A 23,411-nucleotide genomic window follows, 5' to 3' on the forward strand; every position below is an offset into this window, starting at 1 on the left:
ATTAGTAATGTTCGCTTCTCACCAAAGTGAGAACAAGAACATCGGGCTACAACTATTAAACAAAACGTTTCCACAAGTGACGGAGTCGGTAATTGGGGTAAGAAATGAGGTTTTTAGATTGTTACGGGACTGTTGGACATTACTTAACCCTCGTCCCTTTGACGACGTTACAACACGCTGTCTTATCAACGGCCATAACGGTTATGTTCCACAAGACCAAGGATGGGAAGTAATCCTAGTAAAACCAGAATGCATGACTTGTTTCTGGACGTATGAATTACGTGTCTTTATTGCCTTTGCTGAACGACTTGTGTACTAGCTAGAATTATCTTCACAACCATCTTGTATCAAATTTATTGTGTGCTATATTTCATGCTATATGTAAAATAAGCGGTATTGTAAGTTTGTAAAATATTGTGTAAAAGTTTGAACGCGAAATATTATTATAATCAGTTTTTCATATAGAATTGTAGTAGTTGAATTGTATATTAGCTAATAAGTATGAACTTAACGGGTAGGCACTACCCGAATTTAAACTTATAAAACGCTAATATGAAGAAAAAGCTTTTATAAATGAGTTCATATTATGCTACGAAATACTATTAACTACTCTTAATATTCTGTATGATTAACTTGTTCCATTTGACTATTTTGAAGGAAATGGCACCGACTACTCGACACACCGTGAATATGAATGAAGAGGAATTCCGTACTTTTCTAGCTTCAAACATAGCCGCAGTACAGGCTGCGCTACATACCAACAATAACCTTGGATCTAGCAGTACAGGAAATCGTGTAGGATGCACCTACAAAGAATTCACTGCCTGCAAACCTTTGGAATTTGATGGAACCGAAGGACCGATCGGATTGAAACGGTGGACCGAGAAGGTCGAATCGGTGTTTGCCATAAGTAAGTGTACTGAAGAGGACAAAGTGAAGTACGCTACGCATACCTTCACAGGTTCTGCGTTAACATGGTGGAATACCTATCTAGAGCAAGTGGGACAAGACGATGCGTACGCACTACCGTGGTCAGCATTCAAGCACTTGATGAACGAGAAGTACCGTCCCAGAACCGAGGTCAATAAGCTCAAGACAGAACTTAGAGGGTTACGAACCCAATGATTTGATATTACCACGTACGAAAGACGATTCACAGAATTGTGCCTATTGTGTCCGGGAGCATTCGAAGATGAGGAAGAGAAGATCGACGCGTTTGTGAAAGGATTACCGGAAAGAATCCAAGAAGATATAAGTTCACACGAGCCCGCCTCCATACAACAGGCATGTAGAATGGCTCACAAACTAGTGAACCAGATTGAAGAAAGAATTAAAGAACAGACTGCTGAAGAGGCCAATGTGAAGCAAGTCAAAAGAAAGTGGGAGGAAAACGGTGATAAGAATCACCAATACAACAACAACAGCAATTACAATAATAATCGCAACAATTATCCCAACAATCGCAACATCAATCTCAACTACAACAAATGGCCCAACAACAACAACAGCAACAACAACAATCATCCCAACAACAATAATAACCGCAACAACAACAACAATCAGAAGCAGCTATGCCAAAGGTGTGAAAAGTATCACTCGGGGTTCTGCACCAAATTTTGCAACAAGTGTAAAAGAAATGGTTATAGCGCGGCGAAGTGTGAGGTCTACGGACCAGGGGTTAATAGAACGAAAGGAACAAATGGTGTCGGAACGAGTAATGGCGGAGCAAGTAGTGTCGGAGCAAGTTATGCCAATGTAGTTTGTTATAAATGTGGAAAACCGGGCCACATTATTAGAAATTGCCCGAACCAGGAGAACACGAATGGACAAGGCCGCAGAAGAGTTTTCAATATTAATGCGGCAGAGGCACAGGAAGACCCGGAGCTTGTTACGGGTACGTTTCTTATTGATAATAAATCTGCTTACGTTTTATTTGATTCGGGTGCGGATAGAAGCTATATGAGTAGAGATTTTTGTGCTAAATTAAGTTGTCCATTGACGCCTTTGGATAGTAAATTTTTACTCGAATTAGCAAATGGTAAATTAATTTCAGCAGATAATATATGTCGGAATCGAGAAATTAAACTGGTTAGCGAAACATTTAAGATTGATTTGATACCAGTAGAGTTAGGGAGTTTTGATGTGATAATCGGTATGGACTGGTTGAAAGAAGTGAAAGCAGAGATCGTTTGTTACAAAAATGCAATTCGCATTATACGAGAAAAAGGAAAACCCTTAATGGTGTAAGGAGAAAAGGGCAACACGAAGCTACATCTTATTAGTAATTTGAAGGCACAAAAACTAATAAGAAAAGGTTGCTATGCTATTCTAGCACATGTCGAGAAAGTACAAACTGAAGAAAAGAGCATCAATGATGTTCCCATTGCAAAAGAATTTCCCGATGTATTTCCGAAAGAATTACCGGGATTACCCCCACATCGATCCGTTGAATTTCAAATAGATCTTGTACCAGGAGCTACACCAATAGCTCGTGCTCCTTACAGACTCGCACCCAGCGAGATGAAAGAACTGCAAAGCCAATTACAAGAACTTTTAGAGCTTGGTTTCATTCGACCAAGCACATCACCGTGGGGAGCTCCTGTTTTGTTTGTCAAGAAGAAAGATGGTACATTCAGGTTGTGTATCGACTACCGAGAGTTGAACAAACTTACCATCAAGAACCGCTACCCACTACCGAGAATCAACGACTTATTTGATCAACTACAAGGCTCGTCTATTTATTCAAAGATTGACTTACGTTCCGGGTATCATCAAATGCGGGTGAAAGAAGATGATATTCCAAAGACTGCTTTCAGAACACGTTACGGTCATTACGAGTTTATGGTCATGCCATTTGGTTTAACTAATGCACCAGCTGTGTTCATGGACCTTATGAATCGAGTGTGTGGACCATACCTTGACAAGTTTGTCATTGTTTTCATTGATGACATACTTATTTACTCAAAAAATGACCAAGAACACGGTGAACATTTAAGAAAGGTGTTAGAAGTATTGAGGAAGGAAGAATTGTACGCTAAGTTTTCAAAGTGTGCATTTTGGTTGGAAGAAGTTCAATTCCTTGGTCACATAGTGAACAAAGAAGGTATTAAGGTGGATCCGGCAAAGATAGAAACTGTTGAAAAGTGGGAAACCCCGAAAACTCCGAAACACATACGCCAGTTTTTAGGACTAGCTGGTTACTACAGAAGGTTCATCCAAGACTTTTCCAGAATAGCAAAACCCTTGACTGCATTAACGCATAAAGGGAAGAAATTTGAATGGAATGATGAACAAGAGAAAGCGTTTCAGTTATTGAAGAAAAAGCTAACAACGGCACCTATATTGTCATTGCCTGAAGGGAATGATGATTTTGTGATTTATTGTGACGCATCAAAGCAAGGTCTCGGTTGTGTATTAATGCAACGAACGAAGGTGATTGCTTATGCGTCTAGACAATTGAAGATTCACGAACAAAATTATACGACGCATGATTTGGAATTAGGCGCGGTTGTTTTTGCATTAAAGACTTGGAGGCACTACTTATATGGGGTCAAAAGTATTATATATACCGACCATAAAAGTCTTCAACACATATTTAATCAGAAACAACTGAATATGAGGCAGCGTAGGTGGATTGAATTGTTGAATGATTACGACTTTGAGATTCGTTACCACCCGGGGAAGGCAAATGTGGTAGCCGATGCCTTGAGCAGAAAGGACAGAGAACCTATTCGAGTAAAATCTATGAATATAATGATTCATAATAACCTTACTACTCAAATAAAGGAGGCGCAACAAGGAGTTTTAAAAGAGGGAAATTTAAAGGATGAAATACCCAAAGGATCGGAGAAGCATCTTAATATTCGGGAAGACGGAACCCGGTATAGGGCTGAAAGGATTTGGGTACCAAAATTTGGAGATATAAGAGAAATGGTACTTAGAGAAGCTCATAAAACTAGATACTCAATACATCCTGGAACGGGGAAGATGTACAAGGATCTCAAGAAACATTTTTGGTGGCCGGGTATGAAAGCCGATGTTGCTAAATACGTAGGAGAATGTTTGACGTGTTCTAAGGTCAAAGCTGAGCATCAGAAACTATCAGGTCTACTTCAACAACCCGAAATGCCGGAATGGAAATGGGAAAACATTACCATGGATTTCATCACTAAATTGCCAAGGACTGCAAGTGGTTTTGATACTATTTGGGTAATAGTTGATCGTCTCACCAAATCAGCACACTTCCTGCCAATAAGAGAAGATGACAAGATGGAGAAGTTAGCACGACTGTATTTGAAGGAAGTCGTCTCCAGACATGGAATACCAATCTCTATTATCTCTGATAGGGATGGTAGATTTATTTCAAGATTCTGGCAGACATTACAGCAAGCATTAGGAACTCATCTAGACATGAGTACTGCCTATCATCTACAAACTGATGAGCAGAGCGAAAGGATGATACAAACGCTTAAAGACATGCTACGAGCATGTGTTATTGATTTCGGAAACAGTTGGGATCGACATCTACCGTTAGCAGAATTTTCCTACAACAACAGCTACCATTCAAGCATTGAGATGGCGCCGTTTGAAGCACTTTATGGTAGAAAGTGCAGGTCTCCGATTTGTTGGAGTGAAGTGGGGGATAGACAGATTACGGGTCCAGAAATTATACAAGAAACTACCGAGAAGATCATCCAAATTCAACAACGGTTGAAAACCGCCCAAAGTCGACAAAAGAGCTACGCTGACAATAAAAGAAAAGATATAGAATTTGAAATTGGAGAGATGGTCATGCTTAAAGTTGCACCTTGGAAAGGCGTTGTTCGATTTGGTAAACGAGGGAAATTAAATCCAAGGTATATTGGACCATTCAAGATTATTGATCGTGTCGGACCAGTAGCTTACCGACTTGAGTTACCTCAACAACTCGCGGCTATACATAACACTTTCCACATCTCGAATTTGAAGAAATGTTTTGCTAAAGAAGATCTCACTATTCCATTAGATGAAATCCAAATCAACGAAAAACTTCAATTCATCGAAGAACCCGTCGAAATAAGGGATCGTGAGGTTAAAAGACTTAAGCAAAACAAGATACCAATTGTTAAGGTTCGATGAAATACTCGTAGAGGACCCGAGTTCACCTGGGAGCGTGAAGATCAAATGAAGAAGAAATACCCGCATCTATTTCCAGAAGATTCGTCAACACCTTCAATAGCTTAAAATTTCGGGACGAAATTTATTTAACGGGTAGGTACTGTAGTGACCCGAACTTTTTCATGTTTATATATATTAATTGAGATTGATATTTACATGATTAAATGTTTCCAACATGTTAAGCAATCAAACTTGTTAAGACTTGATTAATTGAAATATGTTTCATATAGACAATTGACCACCCAAGTTGACCGGTGATTCACGAACGTTAAAACTTGTAAAAACTATATGATGACATATATATGGATATATATATAGTTAACATGATACTATGATAAGTAAACATATCATTAAGTATATTAACAATGAACTACATATGTAAAAACAAGACTACTAACTTAATGATTTTTAAACGAGACATATATGTAACGATTATCGTTGTAAAGACATTTAATGTATATATATATATCATATTAAGAGATATTCATACATGATAATATCATGATAATATAATAATTTAAAATCTCATTTGATATTATAAACATTGGGTTAACAACATTTAACAAGATCCTTAACCTAAAGGTTTCAAAACAACACTTACATGTAACGACTAACGATGACTTAACGACTCAGTTAAAATGTATATACATGTAGTGTTTTAATATGTATTTATACACTTTTGAAAGACTTCAATACACTTATCAAAATACTTCTACTTAACAAAAATTCTTACAATTACATCCTCGTTCAGTGTCATCAACAATTCTACTCGTATGCACCCGTATTCGTACTCGTACAATACACAGCTTTTAGATGTATGTACTATTGGTATATACACTCCAATGATCAGCTCTTAGCAGCCCATGTGAGTCACCTAACACATGTGGGAACCATCATTTGGCAACTAGCATGAAATATCTCATAAAATTACAAAAATATGAGTAATCATTCATGACTTATTTACATGAAAACAAAATTACATATCCTTTATATCTAATCCATACACCAACGACCAAAAACACCTACAAACACTTTCATTCTTCAATTTTCTTCATCTAATTGATCTCTCTCAAGTTCTATCTTCAAGTTCTAAGTGTTCTTCATATATTCTACAAGTTCTAGTTACATAAAATCAAGAATACTTTCAAGTTTGCTAGCTCACTTCCAATCTTGTAAGGTGATCATCCAACCTCAAGAAATCTTTGTTTATTACAGTAGGTTATCATTCCAATACAAGGTAATAATCATATTCAAACTTTGGTTCAATTTCTATAACTATAACAATCTTATTTCAAGTGATGATCTTACTTGAACTTGTTTTCGTGTCATGATTCTGCTTCAAGAACTTCGAGCCATCCAAGGATCCGTTGAAGCTAGATTCATTTTTCTCTTTTCCAGTAGGTTTATCCAAGGAACTTAAGGTAGTAATGATGTTCATAACATCATTCGATTCATACATATAAATCTATCTTATTCGAAGGTTTAAACTTGTAATCACTAGAACATAGTTTAGTTAATTCTAAACTTGTTCGCAAACAAAAGTTAATCCTTCTAACTTGACTTTTAAAATCAACTAAACACATGTTCTATATCTATATGATATGCTAACTTAATGATTTAAAACCTGGAAACACGAAAAACACCGTAAAACCGGATTTACGCCGTCGTAGTAACACCGCGGGCTGTTTTGGGTTAGTTAATTAAAAACTATGAAAAACTTTGATTTAAAAGTTGTTATTCTGAGAAAATGATTTTTATTATGAACATGAAACTATATCCAAAAATTATGGTTAAACTCAAAGTGGAAGTATGTTTTCTAAAATGGTCATCTAGACGTCGTTCTTTCAACTGAAATGACTACCTTTACAAAAATGACTTGTAAGTTATTTTTCCGACTATAAACCTATACTTTTTCTCTTTAGATTCATAAAATAGAGTTCAATATGAAACCATAGCAATTTGATTCACTCAAAACGGATTTAAAATGAAGAAGTTATGGGTAAAACAAGATTGGATAATTTTTCTCATTTTAGCTACGTGAAAATTGGTAACAAATCTATTCCAACCATAACTTAATCAACTTGTATTGTATATTATGTAATCTTGAGATACCATAGACACGTATACAATGTTTCGACCTATCATGTCGACACATCTATATATATTTCGGAACAACCATAGACACTATATATGTGAATGTTGGAGTTAGCTATACAGGGTTGAGGTTGATTCCAAAATATATATAGTTTGAGTTGTGATCAATACTGAGATACGTATACACTGGGTCGTGGATTGATACAAGATAATATTTATCAATTTATTTCTGTACATCTAACTGTGAACAACTAGTTGTAGGTTACTAACGAGGACATCTGACTTAATAAACTTAAAACATCAAAATATATTAAAAGTGTTGTAAATATATATTGAACATACTTTGATATATATGTATATATTGTTATAGGTTCGTGAATCAACCAGTGGCCAAGTCTTACTTCCCGACGAAGTAAAAATCTGTGAAAGTGAGTTATAGTCCCACTTTTTAAATCTAATATTTTTGGGATGAGAATACATGCAGGTTTTATAAATGATTTACAAAATAGACACAAGTACGTGAAACTACATTCTATGGTTGAATTATCAAAATCGAATATGCCCCTTTCTATTAAGTCTGGTAATCTAAGAATTAGGGAACAGACACCCTAATTGACGCGAATCCTAAAGATAGATCTATTGGGCCTAACAAACCCCATCCGAAGTACCGGATGCTTTAGTACTTCGAAATTTATATCATATCCGAAGGGTGTCCCGGAATGATGGGGATATTCTTATATATGCATCTTGTTAATGTCGGTTACCAGGTGTTCACCATATGAATGATTTTTATCTCTATGTATGGGATGTGTATTGAAATATGAAATCTTGTGATCTATTATTATGATTTGATATATATAGGTTAAACCTATAACTCACCAACATTTTTGTTGACGTTTTAAGCATGTTTATTCTCAGGTGATTATTAAGAGCTTCCGCTGTCGCATACTTAAATAAGGACGAGATTTGGAGTCCATGCTTGTATGATATTGTGTAAAAACTGCATTCAAGAAACTTATTTTGTTGTAACATATTTGTATTGTAAACCATTATGTAATGGTCGCGTGTAAACAGGATATTTTAGATTATCATTATTTGATAATCTACGTAAAGCTTTTTAAAACCTTTATCTATGAAATAATGGTTATGGTTTGTTTTAAAAATGAATGCAGTCTTTGAAAAACGTCTCATATAGAGGTCAAAACCTCGCAACGAAATCAATTAATATGGAACGTTTTTAATCAATAAGAACGGGACATTTCATTATTCCTGAAAACTTATCTAGGGTATAAGCTAGATTAATTTTCACAAGATCAAATGTTTTCATAAAGATCCAATTTCCTTAAGGATCTAAATTTTCATAGTCATGTGGGACTGTAAACCACATCGTTACTACCATTGTTCATACCGCCGTATAGAAATCACTAATGTACAAAGTGTGAAAAATAAAGAAGTGATTCTAGTATTTCTATTTCAAGACTATATTGCTTGAGGACAAGCAACGCTCAAGTGTGAGAATATTTGATAATACTAAAAATGAACATATATTTCATAGCATTATCCCTCAAGAAAGACAGGCTTTTAGTTGCAATTGTTCTATTGACAAGTGATATTCGTTTAAATAATAAAAGGTGAAGACAAAAGACAGATTCGATGAATTGAAGATGCAAACAACCAAAAAGCTCAAAAGTACAAAGTACAATCAAAGTGGTTCAATTTATTGATGAGAAACGTCTCAAAATTACAAGAGTACAAGACGCAAAAAGCAAAGTACAAGATATTAAATAGTACGCAAGGACGTTCGAAAATCCGGAACCGGGACCAGAGTCAACTCTCAACGCTCGACGCAACGGACTAAAAATTACAAGTCAACTATGCACATGAATATAATATAATATATAATTAATTCTTAAAATTATATATATATTATATTATAAATAAAACCGTCGGCAAACAAGAAAACAAACGAATGTGAGCTGGAATCCCAGGCCATGCGATCGCATGGCCAGCAAGACCAATTTCCATGCGATCGCATGGCAGCAGAAACCTGGCCACATCTATAAATTTCAGCATTTTCGGACGAAATAAACACATCTTTTTCTCTTCTCTATCTCTCAACGTAATATATATATATATATATATATATATATATATATATATATATATATATATATATATTATAATTTTAATTTTAATAATAATAAGGGTATGTTAGCGAATGTTGTAAGTGTGTAAGTCGAAATTCTGTCCGTGTAACGCTACACTATTATTAATCATTGTAAGTTATGTTCAACCTTTTTAAATTAATGTCTCATAGCTAAGTTATTATTATGCTTATTTAAACCGTAGTAATCGTGATGTTGGGCTAAATATTAAAATGGGGTAATTGGGCTTTGTACCATAATTGGGGTTTGGACAAAAGAACGACACTTGTGGAAATTAGACTATGGGTTATTAATGGGCTTTATATTTGTTTAATTAAATGATAGTTTGTTAATTTAATATAAAGATTTACAATTGGACGCACCTATAAATAACCATATACACTCGATCGGACACGATGAGCGGGATATTTATAAGTACTAATAATCATTCATTTAACCGGACACGGGAATGGATTAATAGTCAATGGACTTACTAAAACAAGGGTGAATTATATACAAGGAAAATTGGTGTAATTATAGTTTAAGTCCCCAATTAGTTGGAATATTTGACTTCGGATATAAGGATAATTTGACGAGGACACTCGCACTTTATATTTATGACTGATGGACTGTTATGGACAAAAACCAGATGGACATATTGAATAATTCAGGACAAAGGACAATTAACCCATGGTAATAAACTAAAATCAACACGTCAAATATCATGATTACGGAAGTTTAAATAAGCATAATTCCTTTATTTCATATTTAATTGCACTTTTAATTATCGCACTTTAATTTATTGTCATTTTAATTATCGTATTTTTTAATTATCGCAATTTTATTTATTTATCTCACTTTAATTTATCGCAATTTTATTATTGTCATTTACTTTATGCTTTAAATTAAGTCTTTTATATTTTTAATATTTTACATTAGGTTTTAACTGCGACTAAAGTTTTAAAATCGACAAACCGGTCATTAAACGGTAAAAACCCCCTTTTATAATAATAAAACTACTTATTTATATATATATTTATATACAAATATAGTTTTTAAAAAATATAGCGTTAAACTTGGCTAGCTCCCTGTGGAACGAACCGGACTTACTAAAAACTACACTACTGTACGATTAGGTACACTGCCTATAAGTGTTGTAGCAAGGTTTAGGTATATCCATTCTATAAATAAATAAATAACTTGTGTAAAATTGTATCGTATTTAATAGTATTTTGTAGTAAAAATATAACTATTTCGTATACACCTCTACGCACATCATTAGGCAAGATGGGGGGTGAAATGTCCTAAGTTTGTGTAAATCGGTGTTGTTAGACCTTAATCACTAGCTTTTAGTGATTGATGACGGGTCTTGACCTTAAATGACGATTTTGGTACATGGGGCATTTAATGCAATTAAGTCATTGAATGCACATGTATAAATTGTTGGCATTTAGTCCAGTTAATGGAGTAGTTATTATATTAGGTACTTTGCTTTGAAGCTCGCGGAGTTATAAAATCGTCACCAAATTGTTAAGGTGAGTGGAGTAATTATACATGTATGTATATGGTGTATTTATTTGTATGCTATGGTATGACTCACGGAGCCGGGAGTACCATAGTGTGTACGAGTGTACTATGATGTGAACCACGGAGCCGGTAGCATCATGGTGCATGTGTTGTGATGTGAACCACGGAGCCGGTAGCATCAAAGTGTGAACCACGGAGCCGGTAGCACTATAAAAATTAGGTGTGAACCACGGAGCCGGTAGCACCGAAGTGTGAACCACGGAGCCGGTAGCACTATAAAAGAGTATGACTCGAATGCGTAGTGACGTGAACCACGGAGCCGGTAGCGTCATAACATTACGTATGGTGTGAACCATGGAGCCGGTAGCACCATGATGTGTGTATGGTTAACCATATAGCTTGTGTATGAGTTGTTGTATAGCATAATATATTATTTTGGTGAATATGCTATTGATTATGCTAGTTGCGGTATTTGGAGGTTATTAGCTTATACTTGGAGTTTGTATGCTTATTGTGATTGCTAGCGTTTGGTACGGTGTGTATAAGTGTATGCAAGTAGGTATATTATATATGTATATGTATAATTATTGCATTCACTAAGCCTTGCTTACCCTCTCGTTGTTTATCTTTTTATAGGCTCCGACGTTGACAAGGGTAAGGGCATTCGATTGGATTAGAGATCCCGCTTGTTTTTAGGGGACGCTTTTGGGATGTGATAGCTTTTGGAGTTTGACCGAGATTTGGGTAGTTTAACCCCCAAACACCATGCTCATAGTGTCGTTTGAAAATTAAACTAATGTGGTCGAAACTCATGATTTGTACGAAACTCGTAAAATGGCCAATGTGGGCCCCGTTTTGTAAAACTTGATTTATGATTGATTCGTGTTAGTTTTACATATATGAACATGTGGTGAAAAGCGTTTCGTCTAAATATGTCGGGAAGTGGGAGATCTTTATTTGAAAAATTGCATTTCCGGACAGAAGCTGTTGGGGCTTGTGCGCGCTGCGTACCTTAAGGTGTGCGCGCCGCGCACTATACTGTTTTAAAAAAAAAAAAAAATTATTTTCGCATATTCAGTTTGGAAATGGGTTGGGTTGTTACATTCAACCTGTTATAACAGGTTACCTTCTAAGTCACCTTCTAGATATTTACATCTTTAGTCCTTTATATTTGTAAACACTAATTTTATTAGTCCTTCTGTTAGACAAAACATTTATATTTATATTTATATTTATATTTATATCTTCATACATAAAACATACCCACATTTAACAACTTTGTAATTTGGCATAATTTGGTCAAACATACCACAAAAGGGTTCAACATTAAAATTTAATGCATAAATTTTGCACAAAAAATGTGAAAACTAAACATAAGCATTTAGAGTTTGTTACAGTATGGTTCTTCAATTCATTTGAGAACGTGCGTTATCATCATCAAAACGTGGGTTTAGCTATCTTTTCTTGTTATTATATTTAATAATTTGACCCTATTAATTTTATAAAGTTAACCGTAACACAAAGGTGATTATAACACATAATGTAATGTAGTGTGTTTCCAAAAAGCTTTTGAAAGCTCGAGTATTAAGCGTCTTCAAGAGCTTCTGTTAGAAGAATTTGCAGATGATGAATCTGAGGTAGTTTTTAAATTAATCCACATCTTTTGTATCTGTAACTTTTAGTTTTAAAAAATTAAAATAAATCAGTAAGCACAAAGCACTTGTTGTCTTTTTTTATTTTTTATTCTAGGAATGAGTTTTCGGTAGAGATATATAGTTTACAGAATCAGAGGTGCTAAGAATAGGTGGGTCATGGTTATCTGAGTTAAAGCATGTTTGGGTCGAAACTGGTCATGTTAACACACCTTTTTTTATAAAAGACTTAAGAGGTATTATGTATTTGAAATACACTTTGGGCGGTATTATGTACTTAAGGAGGTATTATGTACTTAAGGAGTTGGAATTTTGGAACAGTTTGGAAGACGAAGAGGGACCCACTTGGCAAAGCTCTCAAATGAGAAATGCAATTTTATTTTGTGGTGAAAATAGTTAAGAAATCGAACAAGCTGAGATAGCTGAGAAAGTAATTTCAAAGTTATGTTTCTCAGATAAACTTAGAGAATCTGAAGACAACGATGATTCAACAACGTTAGAAATCACAACTGTATATTGAAATGTCCCGTTCTTATTGATTAAAAATGTTTCATATTAATTGATTTCGTTGCGAGGTTTTGACCTCTATATGAGACGTTTTTCAAAGACTGCATTCATTTTAAAACAAACCATAACCTTTATTTCATCAATAAAGGTTTAAAAAGCTTTACGTAGATTATCAAATAATGATAATCTAAAATATCCTGTTTACACACGACCATTACATAATGGTTTACAATACAAATATGTTACAACAAAATAAGTTTCTTGAATGCAGTTTTTACACAATATCATACAAGCATGGACTCCAAATCTCGTCCTTATTTAAGTATGCTACAGCGGAAGCTCTTAATAATCACCTGAGAATAAACATGCTTAAAACGTCAACAAAAATGTTGGTGAGTTATAGGTTTAACCTATATATATCAAATCATAATAATAGACCACAAGATTTCATATTTCAATACACATCTCATACATAGAGATAAAAATCATTCATATGGTGAACACCTGGTAACCGACATTAACAAGATGCATATATAAGAATATCCCCATCATTCCGCGACACCCTTCGGATATGATATAAATTTCGAAGTACTAAAGCATCCGGTACTTTGGATGGGGTTTGTTAGGCCCAATAGATCTATCTTTAGGATTCGCGTCAATTAGGGGGTCTGTTCCCTAATTCTTAGATTACCAGACTTAATAAAAAGGGGCATATTCGATTTCGATAATTCAACCATAGAATGTAGTTTCACGTACTTGTGTCTATTTTGTAAATCATTTATAAAACCTGCATGTATTCTCATCCCAAAAATATTAGATTTTAAAAGTGGGACTATAACTCACTTTCACAGATTTTTTTACTTCGTCGAGAAGTAAGACTTGGCCACTGTTGATTCACGAACCTATAACAATATATACATATATATTAAAGTATGTTCAAAATATATTTACAACACTTTTAATATATTTTGATGTTTTAAGTTTATTAAGTCAGCTGTCCTCGTTAGTAACCTACAACTAGTTGTCCACAGTTAGATGTACAGAAATAAATCGATAAATATTATCTTGAATCAATCCACGACCCAGTGTATACGTATCTCAGTATTGATCACAACTCAAACTATATATATTTTGGAATCAACCTCAACCCTGTATAGCTAACTCCAACATTCACATATAGAGTGTCTATGGTTGTTCCGAAATATATATAGATGTGTCGACATGATAGGTCGAAACATTGTATACGTGTCTATGGTATCTCAAGATTACACAATATACAATACAAGTTGATTAAGTTATGGTTGGGATAGATTTGTTACCAATTTTCACGTAGCTAAAATGAGAAAAATTATCCAATCTTGTTTTACCCATAACTTCTTCATTTTAAATCCGTTTTGAGTGAATCAAATTGATATGATTTCATATTGAACTCTATTTTATGATTCTAAACAGAAAAAGTATAGGTTTATAGTCAGAAAAATAACTTACAAGTCATTTTTGTAAAGGTAGTCATTTCAGTCGAAAGAACGACGTGTAGATGACTATTTTAGAAAACATATTTCCACTTTGAGTTTAACCATAATTTTTGGATATAGTTTCATGTTCATAATAAAAATCATTTTCTCAGAATAACAACTTTTAAATCAAAGTTTATCATAGTTTTTAATTAACTAACCCAAAACAGCCCGCGGTGTTACTACGACGGCGTAAATCCGGTTTTACGGTGTTTTTCGTGTTTCCAGGTTTTAAATCATTAAGTTAGCATATCATATAGATATAGAACATGTGTTTAGTTGATTTTAAAAGTAAAGTTAGAAGGATTAACTTTTGTTTGCGAACAAGTTTAGAATTAACTAAACTATGTTCTAGTGATTACGAGTTTAAACCTTCGAATAAGATAGTTTTATATATATGAATCGAATGATGTTATGAACATCATTACTACCTCAAGTTTAGTAGGTAAACCTACTGGAAGTGACAAGAAATGATCTAGCTTCAAAGGATCTTGGATGGCTTGAAAGTTCTTGAAGTAGGATCATGACACAAAAACAAGTTCAAGTAAGATTTTTACTCGAATTAAGATAGTTTATAGTTATAGAAATTGAATCAAAGTTTGAATATGAATATTACCTTGAATAAGAAAGATAACCTACTGTATATAACAAAGGTTTCTTGATCTTAGATGATTACTTGGAATGGATTAGAAAGCTTAGAAGTAAATTAGTAAACTTGAAGGGATTTTTGAAGTGTTCTTGAAGTGTTCTTCCTATGATGATGATAGCTTGATTCTTGAAGTGATTTTTGATGAAGATGATGATTAACTACTGGAAAAATACGTTCATAATAGTGTGTGTGTGTTGAGAGAGAATTAGAAAGAGAATTGGAAGTGAAATGGAGTGAATGATGAGTGGTAATTGGTGAGTGGTGAGTGGGGTTAAAAGGAGTTCTAGTTAGTTGACTAGCTCATGGTAGAAGTTAAAATTGATTAGTCATACATGACATAATCAAGAGTGGAATCCCATGCTAGTTCCTATTGGTATATACCCATAGTAAGTACGTTTTGAAGCTGTGTATAATACGGGTAAGAATACGACTAGAATTCTTGATGAAAGAAAAGAATGGGAAAGTAACTGTAACCATTTTCGTTAAGTATGAGTGTTTTGATATATGTCTTAAAGTCTTTCAAAAGTATTTTAATACATCTAAATACACTACATGTATATACATTTTAACTGAGTTGTTAAGTCATCGTTAGTCGTTACATGTAAGTGTTGTTTTGAAACCTTTAAATTAACGATCTCAATTAATGTTGTTAACCCATTGTTTATTATATCTAATGCGATGTTAAATTATTATATTATCATGATATTATGATATATTAATATATCTTAATATGATATATATACATTTAAATGTCGTTACAACGATAATCGTTACATATATGTCTCGTTTCGAAATCCTTAAGTTAGTAGTCTTGTTTATATGTATATAACTCATTGTTAATACACTTATGGAGATACTTACTTATCATAATCTCATGTTAACCATATGTATATCCATATATATATCGTCATGTCGTTTTTACAAGTTTTAACGTTCGTGAATCGCCGGTCAACTTGGGTGGTCAATTGTCTATATGAAACATATTTCAATTAATCAAGTCTTAACAAGTTTGATTGCTTAACATGTTGAAAACATTTAATCATGTAAATATCAATCTCAATTAATATATATAAACATGGAAATCGACGACGAGATCGACGCCGTCACGGTGTCGACCGACGGTCGATCTCACCGTCGATTTTTGAAGGACGGTGAAAAAATTAAACGGGCACCGTGTGCTCTAAACTAGTATCGAGTATAACTTATAACTCAATACAAAAGTGCATAGTATAATAATAAACTCTAATTTATGATCCCAATCCTCGATACTCACAATAAACTCATCCGAATAATAGGATCGCGACTCCAATTTACACACCCCCAACCTTGACCAAATCATCCCATCTGGTTCAAACCCACCTTCCTCACCCACCCTCATAACCAACAACCCACACACAAACAACAACTCACAACCATCAAACACCATGGACTGCACACCATCACCTCCCATCCATCAACCCAATCCCATCTCATCTTACCACCCTTCTTCTGGTAAACTCCCTATCAAACGCAAAACCCTCACATCTCCTGAACTCGATTCCTCCCATGACGTCATCACCACCACCACCACCCCCACACGTCACTCTCCCTTCAAATTCCACCGGGTCTGGACCGAACCCGACGAGATCCGTTTACTCCAAGGCCTTCTCGATTGTTCCTCACAAGGCTTCTCTTTCCCGCGCGATCTCGCCTTATTTCACGATCGATTCTCCACTCAAATGTCTTCCCAATCCTATTCCAAAACTCAGCTCTCCGAGAAGCTCCGTCGCTTACGTAAGAAATTCCGATCCATTTCGTCACGGATTTCGAAAGGTTTCGATGAATCGTTGCTTTCGCCTCAGGATCGCGCTTTATATGATTTATCTAAGCAACTTTGGGAACCTGAGATCAACAATTTGAATACTAATTCGATTGATGATTATAACATTAAGTCTAATTTCGGTCGAACTAGGGTTAGGCTCAATTTATCCCCAAATCTGCCCTCTCCTTCGACAGCTGTACTCGCATTACCTTCCGTCGTTAAGAAACCGAATACTGCTGATAATTCTGCTAGTAATTCGAATAAATATAGCAGTATTAATAATAATAATTTTAAAAGTAATAATATTAATAATGTTAGTGGTGTGGATAAGGTTGAATTGGAGAGGAATGTTGGAAGTAAGGTTAGGGTTGGTGATTTTAGAAGTGAGATTGTGCGTTTTGCGAGTAAGGCACTTGTGGATGTTGTTGATCAGTCATTGAAGGAGATTAAAATGATGATTGATGTTAAACAATGTTTTGATTTGGAGAAAGAACTTGGTTTCGAGAAACGATGGAGGGATCAATATGTTGAAGAGTTTGATGTGTTGACGAAACGGTTGAAGTTAATTGTGGAGCATAAGCATTCATCAGTGGTTAGTAAATAAATACATATACATACGAAAATTAGCATATAATAAGTAGAAAGTTCTGTTTTTATTGATCTTGCTATTGCTATTGGTATACTAAGTTATATTTTGTACTTGCATAGTTTGCATAATGATGAGTATATCCATTTTAATTGATTTTTCTGGTGTAGTTTGGTTTGTAGATTCACTCACTGATCAAATATACTAAAATGTAATGGACTTGTGTCCAATGTGGCACATGTTTACGGCTTTGATTTGTGTTACGTTGCTTTCAGTTTCTTTTGAGTGTTGCAGTTATTGCTTGAAAAGCCTAATATTTCTGTGTTTTGTGTGATAGTGATCCTTTGCATGAACCAGTAGGCTAGTTGAATTATCATTGTCAAACACCACAGGTAAAGAAATAATAATAAGGTTAAATTTTTATTTCCTAAAAATTGGCTCTAACTTCTTGTTAACTTTAAGAAAGATGGCTAATATGTTTGACGAATGAATGATGTGTATATTTATTTTGTTCACATTTGGGTGGTTTAGGAATTTGATAGTGCATTATAAAGACCTTATATTGTTGGGTTAGTGGTGTTTGAGAAGAATGGACAATGTGTTGGTTGTCAAGACTGACTACTCAAATAGACTGGTAAACATATTGTGAAATCAAATGTAGCCATTTAATAGTTGACCTATCTGATGCGGTGTATCCTTATTTTGGAAAAGCTTAGCTCATCATCATATGAGCAAGAAAGACATATGGATATACTATACGTGGTAGCAGCATCAAGTAGACATATGCTTTTTAGCAATTAGTCAGAAAGTAACATTTATGCTTTCTATAAAGGAGGCATGTGCAGTTGGAATTTCATTGCCCTTGTAATTTAGGAGCGATTCTGGTTTAGGGTTTGAAACACAGTTCGCTATTAAGAGTTTTTTTTTTTTTTTTTTTTTTTTTTTTTAACTTGATTTCTTTGCCCTCGAGAGGGAGAGATGACTTTCTCTACTTTTCGGTTTCTTGACCTTTATGTGGAGAAAAATGACTTCCATTTTTCTCTAAGGTACATGAATAACTGTCTACATCTCACGTTCCTCGTAACTCACATTTGTTGGGATTAGATATCATTGTTGTCTAATGATGTTACTTTGACTAGTACACAAGCTTTGGTGCCTATGGTAACATTACAAGGCATTCTTTAGACCACTGTTAGTGGCAAGTATTTGAAGCTTTTTTGGTGTGTCTCCTTGCCAACACCAATGGCAGCATGAGCTTCCTTGTCTGTCTTTGGCACCAAGGTTTTTTTTGTTGATAAGGATTGATACTAGGTACTCTTACCACACAACTTCCAAAAGTGGGGCGTGTAACTGCTCAGGTTATCTCAGTGGCGGAGCCACATGTATTAGAGTGGTGTCAGTTGACACCAATGAATTTCATGAGAGAGCATATAGTATATAGAATTAATAGGGTAGAAGTATTGGTTCTGTTCCGCTTAATCCCCCTTATCCATTCGATAAACCCCACTAAAATAATAAGAGTAATAAGAAATATATAATGTCATACTCCGTATTTCATTCAGAGGTTAATTAAAAGTGAAAAATGGATTGCTAATCAAGTAGGTGAAACATACAACTAAATTTGCTTAATATATAAGGCTCAATTATTTATTATTAAATAAGCGCCTCACTAAGATTAATAATATATAATGTCATATTCCATAACTATTTTTTGACAATGAAGCTTATAAAATCATATTTACCGTAATAAAATGAATGATATATTCTTGAACGGTTGTATTGTTGGTGCTATAGAAAGAGAGGCATTAGCTAATGTTGAGGATGAAGCAATTATGGGCGCTTTCAACAACATAGATATATATGTGCCTAGCTAGTGAAGAAACTAAACATTTAGTAAACTAACAGAAGTTAGTGACGGGGTCATTTGTGTAGAAAGTTGATAATGAGGGTTAACGAGGAAAAAAAATAGATAAAGGTTACATGTGTCGTTTAATACAAAGATGAATAACCAATGGTGCAATTTTGTCTTTACCGAATCGTATTTTGCGAATCAAAATTTTGAGACTTGATACATTGATATTATGACACCATTCATTTTAAATCCTGGCTTCGCCACTGGGTTATCTCAAGAATTTCCTTTAAATTACCAACGAAACAATGGCCTTAACGAAACAATGGCCTGAGCTCGTTAGTATTTTATATTTTAGATAATTATATGAAAAATGGTGAGGATTTGATAAAGAGAGCAACTTTAGAAGTTTCGGAGATGTTTGTCTGTTGATTTCTTATGACATGCTCATGGAGAAAGATAGTGATCGTGTTCTTAGTGTGATTGTTGAGTCTTTGAAACCGAATCTACCTGATTTCATTCATTTTGCTGCCATAAAAGCTCTGCGCAATTGCGTTGATTTTATGAAGGATTATCTTCAATATGAGATGAAATAGATTATATAATGCTATCTGTATTTGAATTAGCACACAAGGGGCACGGGAACTTGATGCATACAACTTTGTTGTGTTTAGCATCGATTGCTTCGAAATACGTGTGATCTCATAGTTAGATGTGCACAAAAACCGGATCCAGTCCCGATCCGGTTTTAAAAAAGCGGACAAAAAAACCGGTTTTTCCGGAACCGGTTCTGGTTTTTCGGTTTTTTTTTCCCAGAGTCGGTTTTTTCGGTTTTTTTTTCAGAGTCGGTTTTTTCAATTCCTAACCGGTTTTTTCCGATTTTTATCGGATTCGATTTTACCGGTTTGATTTTTTAACGTTTGAACTAGGGGTGTGCACCATTTGGTTTCAAACCGAATATCGAATCGAATCCAAACAAAAAAACAAACCGAATTTTTTAAACGATTTTCGGATCGATCGAAACCGAAACCGAATTCGTAATTCGGTTTTTGGTTTGGTTTTAGGTTTTGAAGATTTTAAATTCGGTTAACCAATTCAAATTATTAACATATTTATAATTATAATATTTATATATTTATATTATATTTGATGTATTATTACATTTTTATTATTAAACCATAAGCATGTTATATATTAATTTCACAATAGTTATTCCTAATTTTTTATATGTAACTTTATGCTGGTTTGAATTTTTATTTTTAGTGATTATCTGTTTTAACCAAAACCAAACTGAAATCAAATTTTGTTTTCGGTTCGGTTTTGGTTATGCTTTTGATATTTAAATTTGGTTTATGTTTGGTTTTCGGTTTTGATTTTATACGTTTCAAAACCGAAAAAATCGAATTGAATAAACCGAAAAATCAAAAACCGAACCGATGAACACTCCTAGTTTGAACAATAATAATATATTAAATATAAACAAAAGTTGTAACGTTTAACACATTAAATAATATAAATAACAACATTTTTTATTTATAACGATCACCACTATAAATAATATAGATAACAACACTTATTTGAAGGATACAATTATAATTTATACAAAAATTAATACATATTGAGCTTTGGCATAACCATCACCCGGAAAATGTATTACGATTAAAGTACATAGAGCTTCGACATTGTCTTTAACCGTTATACTTTACTCGTCAAATGAGCTTCATCGAGCGTTATTTCGTTCGTATCCTTCAAATTTGGGGTCATTAACCAAATCGTACACATGTTTGTTGGTTGCTATATATTCATCCATCATAATGAGATACTCACCTTCATTCAATTCGGTCTCGGTATTTCCTTCAGTTGATGAAGATGCTAATCCGACTTATATTTCGTCTTTCTCTTTACAATCTTCAACGTTATTATCTAACTGACATTCTAATGATGTTTGATCTCGTCTCATATCTACCTTATTCAAATAATCCTTCAAACATACGCATACTTCAACGGTTTTGGGGGTAAGTCTTGACATTCTATCCAATATTACTCGACCGTTAAAAGAAAAAGCCGATTCAGAAGCTACGGTTGAAGCTTGGATGACAAATAAGTCACGGGCCATAACGGATAACATTGGATATGTATCTATGTCTTCTTTTGATTTCCAAAGTTGTGAAATTAACCGGGATTCATGTTTGGTACAAAGTTTCTAATCTTGTAATTTTCCAACTCGCTTGTGGGTGTGGATGTTCGTGCACGCTTCTAAGCGTCTTCACGTAATTGGTTAAAAAGACTTATATTAAGGCTTGACCTTCGAGAAGATGATCCGGCCGTAAATTGGTTAACAATTGGGTTTGCTTGTCGACCATATTTTGTTGCATAAACACCAACTAATTGCTCAAAAATGGTATTAAATTCGTGTGTTTGGTTACTTATACAGTTAGGTTCATCGTCACTGGCACTATACGTATAATCCAAATTTTGGCATATTGTTGTCATTATAAGTTCTACTCCATTAAATTTATTCATGGGTCAAGTGCAGCCACACATAAAAAAATAAAAATAAAAAAATAAAAAAAACCTAGGTATTCTTCTTAAATATATTTTTTTTTTTTGGTTTTTCTTTCTTATATGAAAATGAAAAGTGCTTGTCTAAAAATAATATTATTTAAGTTCGCAAATTTGCATATTTTTTCCTTCATTAAATAAAATTTTTGTAAAACTAGTGAGCTAGTTGGGTAATAAACATCTGATAAATTTTCCGCTGCCTCTTTTAAAACTTGTAAAAAAAACTTGTGAATGCTTCCAAGTCATCCCATTTGTGATTTTCAATTGGTTCGGAATATTTATTTCTATGTAGTCTATTATTAAAATCGATTAACGTATCGTTTTGTCATAAAATAATTTCAAACATAATACAAGTAGAATTTCATCTGACATTATTATCAAAAGAATGACCTAACCAATGGCCATTACAATTTTTAATGGAATTTTTATACTTATGATGTCGTTCGTTGCTCATACGATATATCGTTACTAATAAGTTTCTAAATTTAATTTTTTAACGGAGCACAAAAACTTAAACAATCTTGAACGGCCAATTTTATAATATGAGCAACACAATGTGTACGTAAAAATGCACATCTAAAACATGTTTTATTCGTATTTTTAACATTTCCATGACACTATTATTATTAGACGCATTATCTAGAGAAATAGTAACAACTTAATCTATTAAATTATATTCAACTAAAGTGTCTTATATAATTTTTCTTATATATATATATATATATATATATATATATATATATATATATATATATATATATATATATATATATATATATATATATATATATATATATTTTTGAATGACGATATCGACGTCGAATGCTCTCATTTGTTGTCACCTACACACATATTAAGAGGAAACTCAAATCGCGACGATGTTGGCAGTACCGTCGAAGGTTGGGAACCCCCGAGAACCCCCCTAGAGACTTTCCCAAATCGCATTAAATTTGGTAGTACCATCAAAGGTTGGAAACTCCCAACTTGGAGTGAAAATCGAACCTGGGTTGGCAGTACTCCAAGTTGGATCCCACCCTTATACCACTCAAACCAAGCTTCGGTGGTATAATTTTTCTTATATTAATATCGTTATGCGGATAAGCAAATAGTTTAGAAGCGATAGTCTGTTCCATTAACAACCACGAATCGCAATGAAACCAATGAACGGTAATGGCTAAATAAGAATTTTTCATTCCGTGTGGTACGGTCCAGACATCACAAGTTATAGAAACGTTATATTTATATGATTGAAAACCATCAATTATATCATTTTTAGCTTTTTGCCATAATTTAAAAGCGTCACATCTTAGAGTAGTACGACGTACATTGTTATATTGCGGTTGTAGTTGATTTCGAATTATCTCCGTAA

At 33.9% G+C, this 23,411-nt stretch overlaps 1 protein-coding gene across 1 annotated transcript; it reads left to right on the forward strand.

Moving 5' to 3' along the window:
• The first annotated feature begins 16,542 nt into the window (after positions 1-16,542).
• On the forward strand, positions 16,543-17,861 carry LOC139862912 (uncharacterized). Its single transcript, XM_071851538.1, has one exon. The coding sequence runs from the start codon at positions 16,669-16,671 to the stop codon at positions 17,647-17,649; it is 981 nt and encodes a 326-aa protein (XP_071707639.1). The 5' UTR covers positions 16,543-16,668; the 3' UTR covers positions 17,650-17,861.
• Positions 17,862-23,411: the final 5,550 nt, after the last annotated feature.

Source organism: Rutidosis leptorrhynchoides, chromosome 8 (assembly GCF_046630445.1).
Source record: "Rutidosis leptorrhynchoides isolate AG116_Rl617_1_P2 chromosome 8, CSIRO_AGI_Rlap_v1, whole genome shotgun sequence".
Lineage (NCBI taxonomy): Eukaryota > Viridiplantae > Streptophyta > Magnoliopsida > Asterales > Asteraceae > Rutidosis > Rutidosis leptorrhynchoides.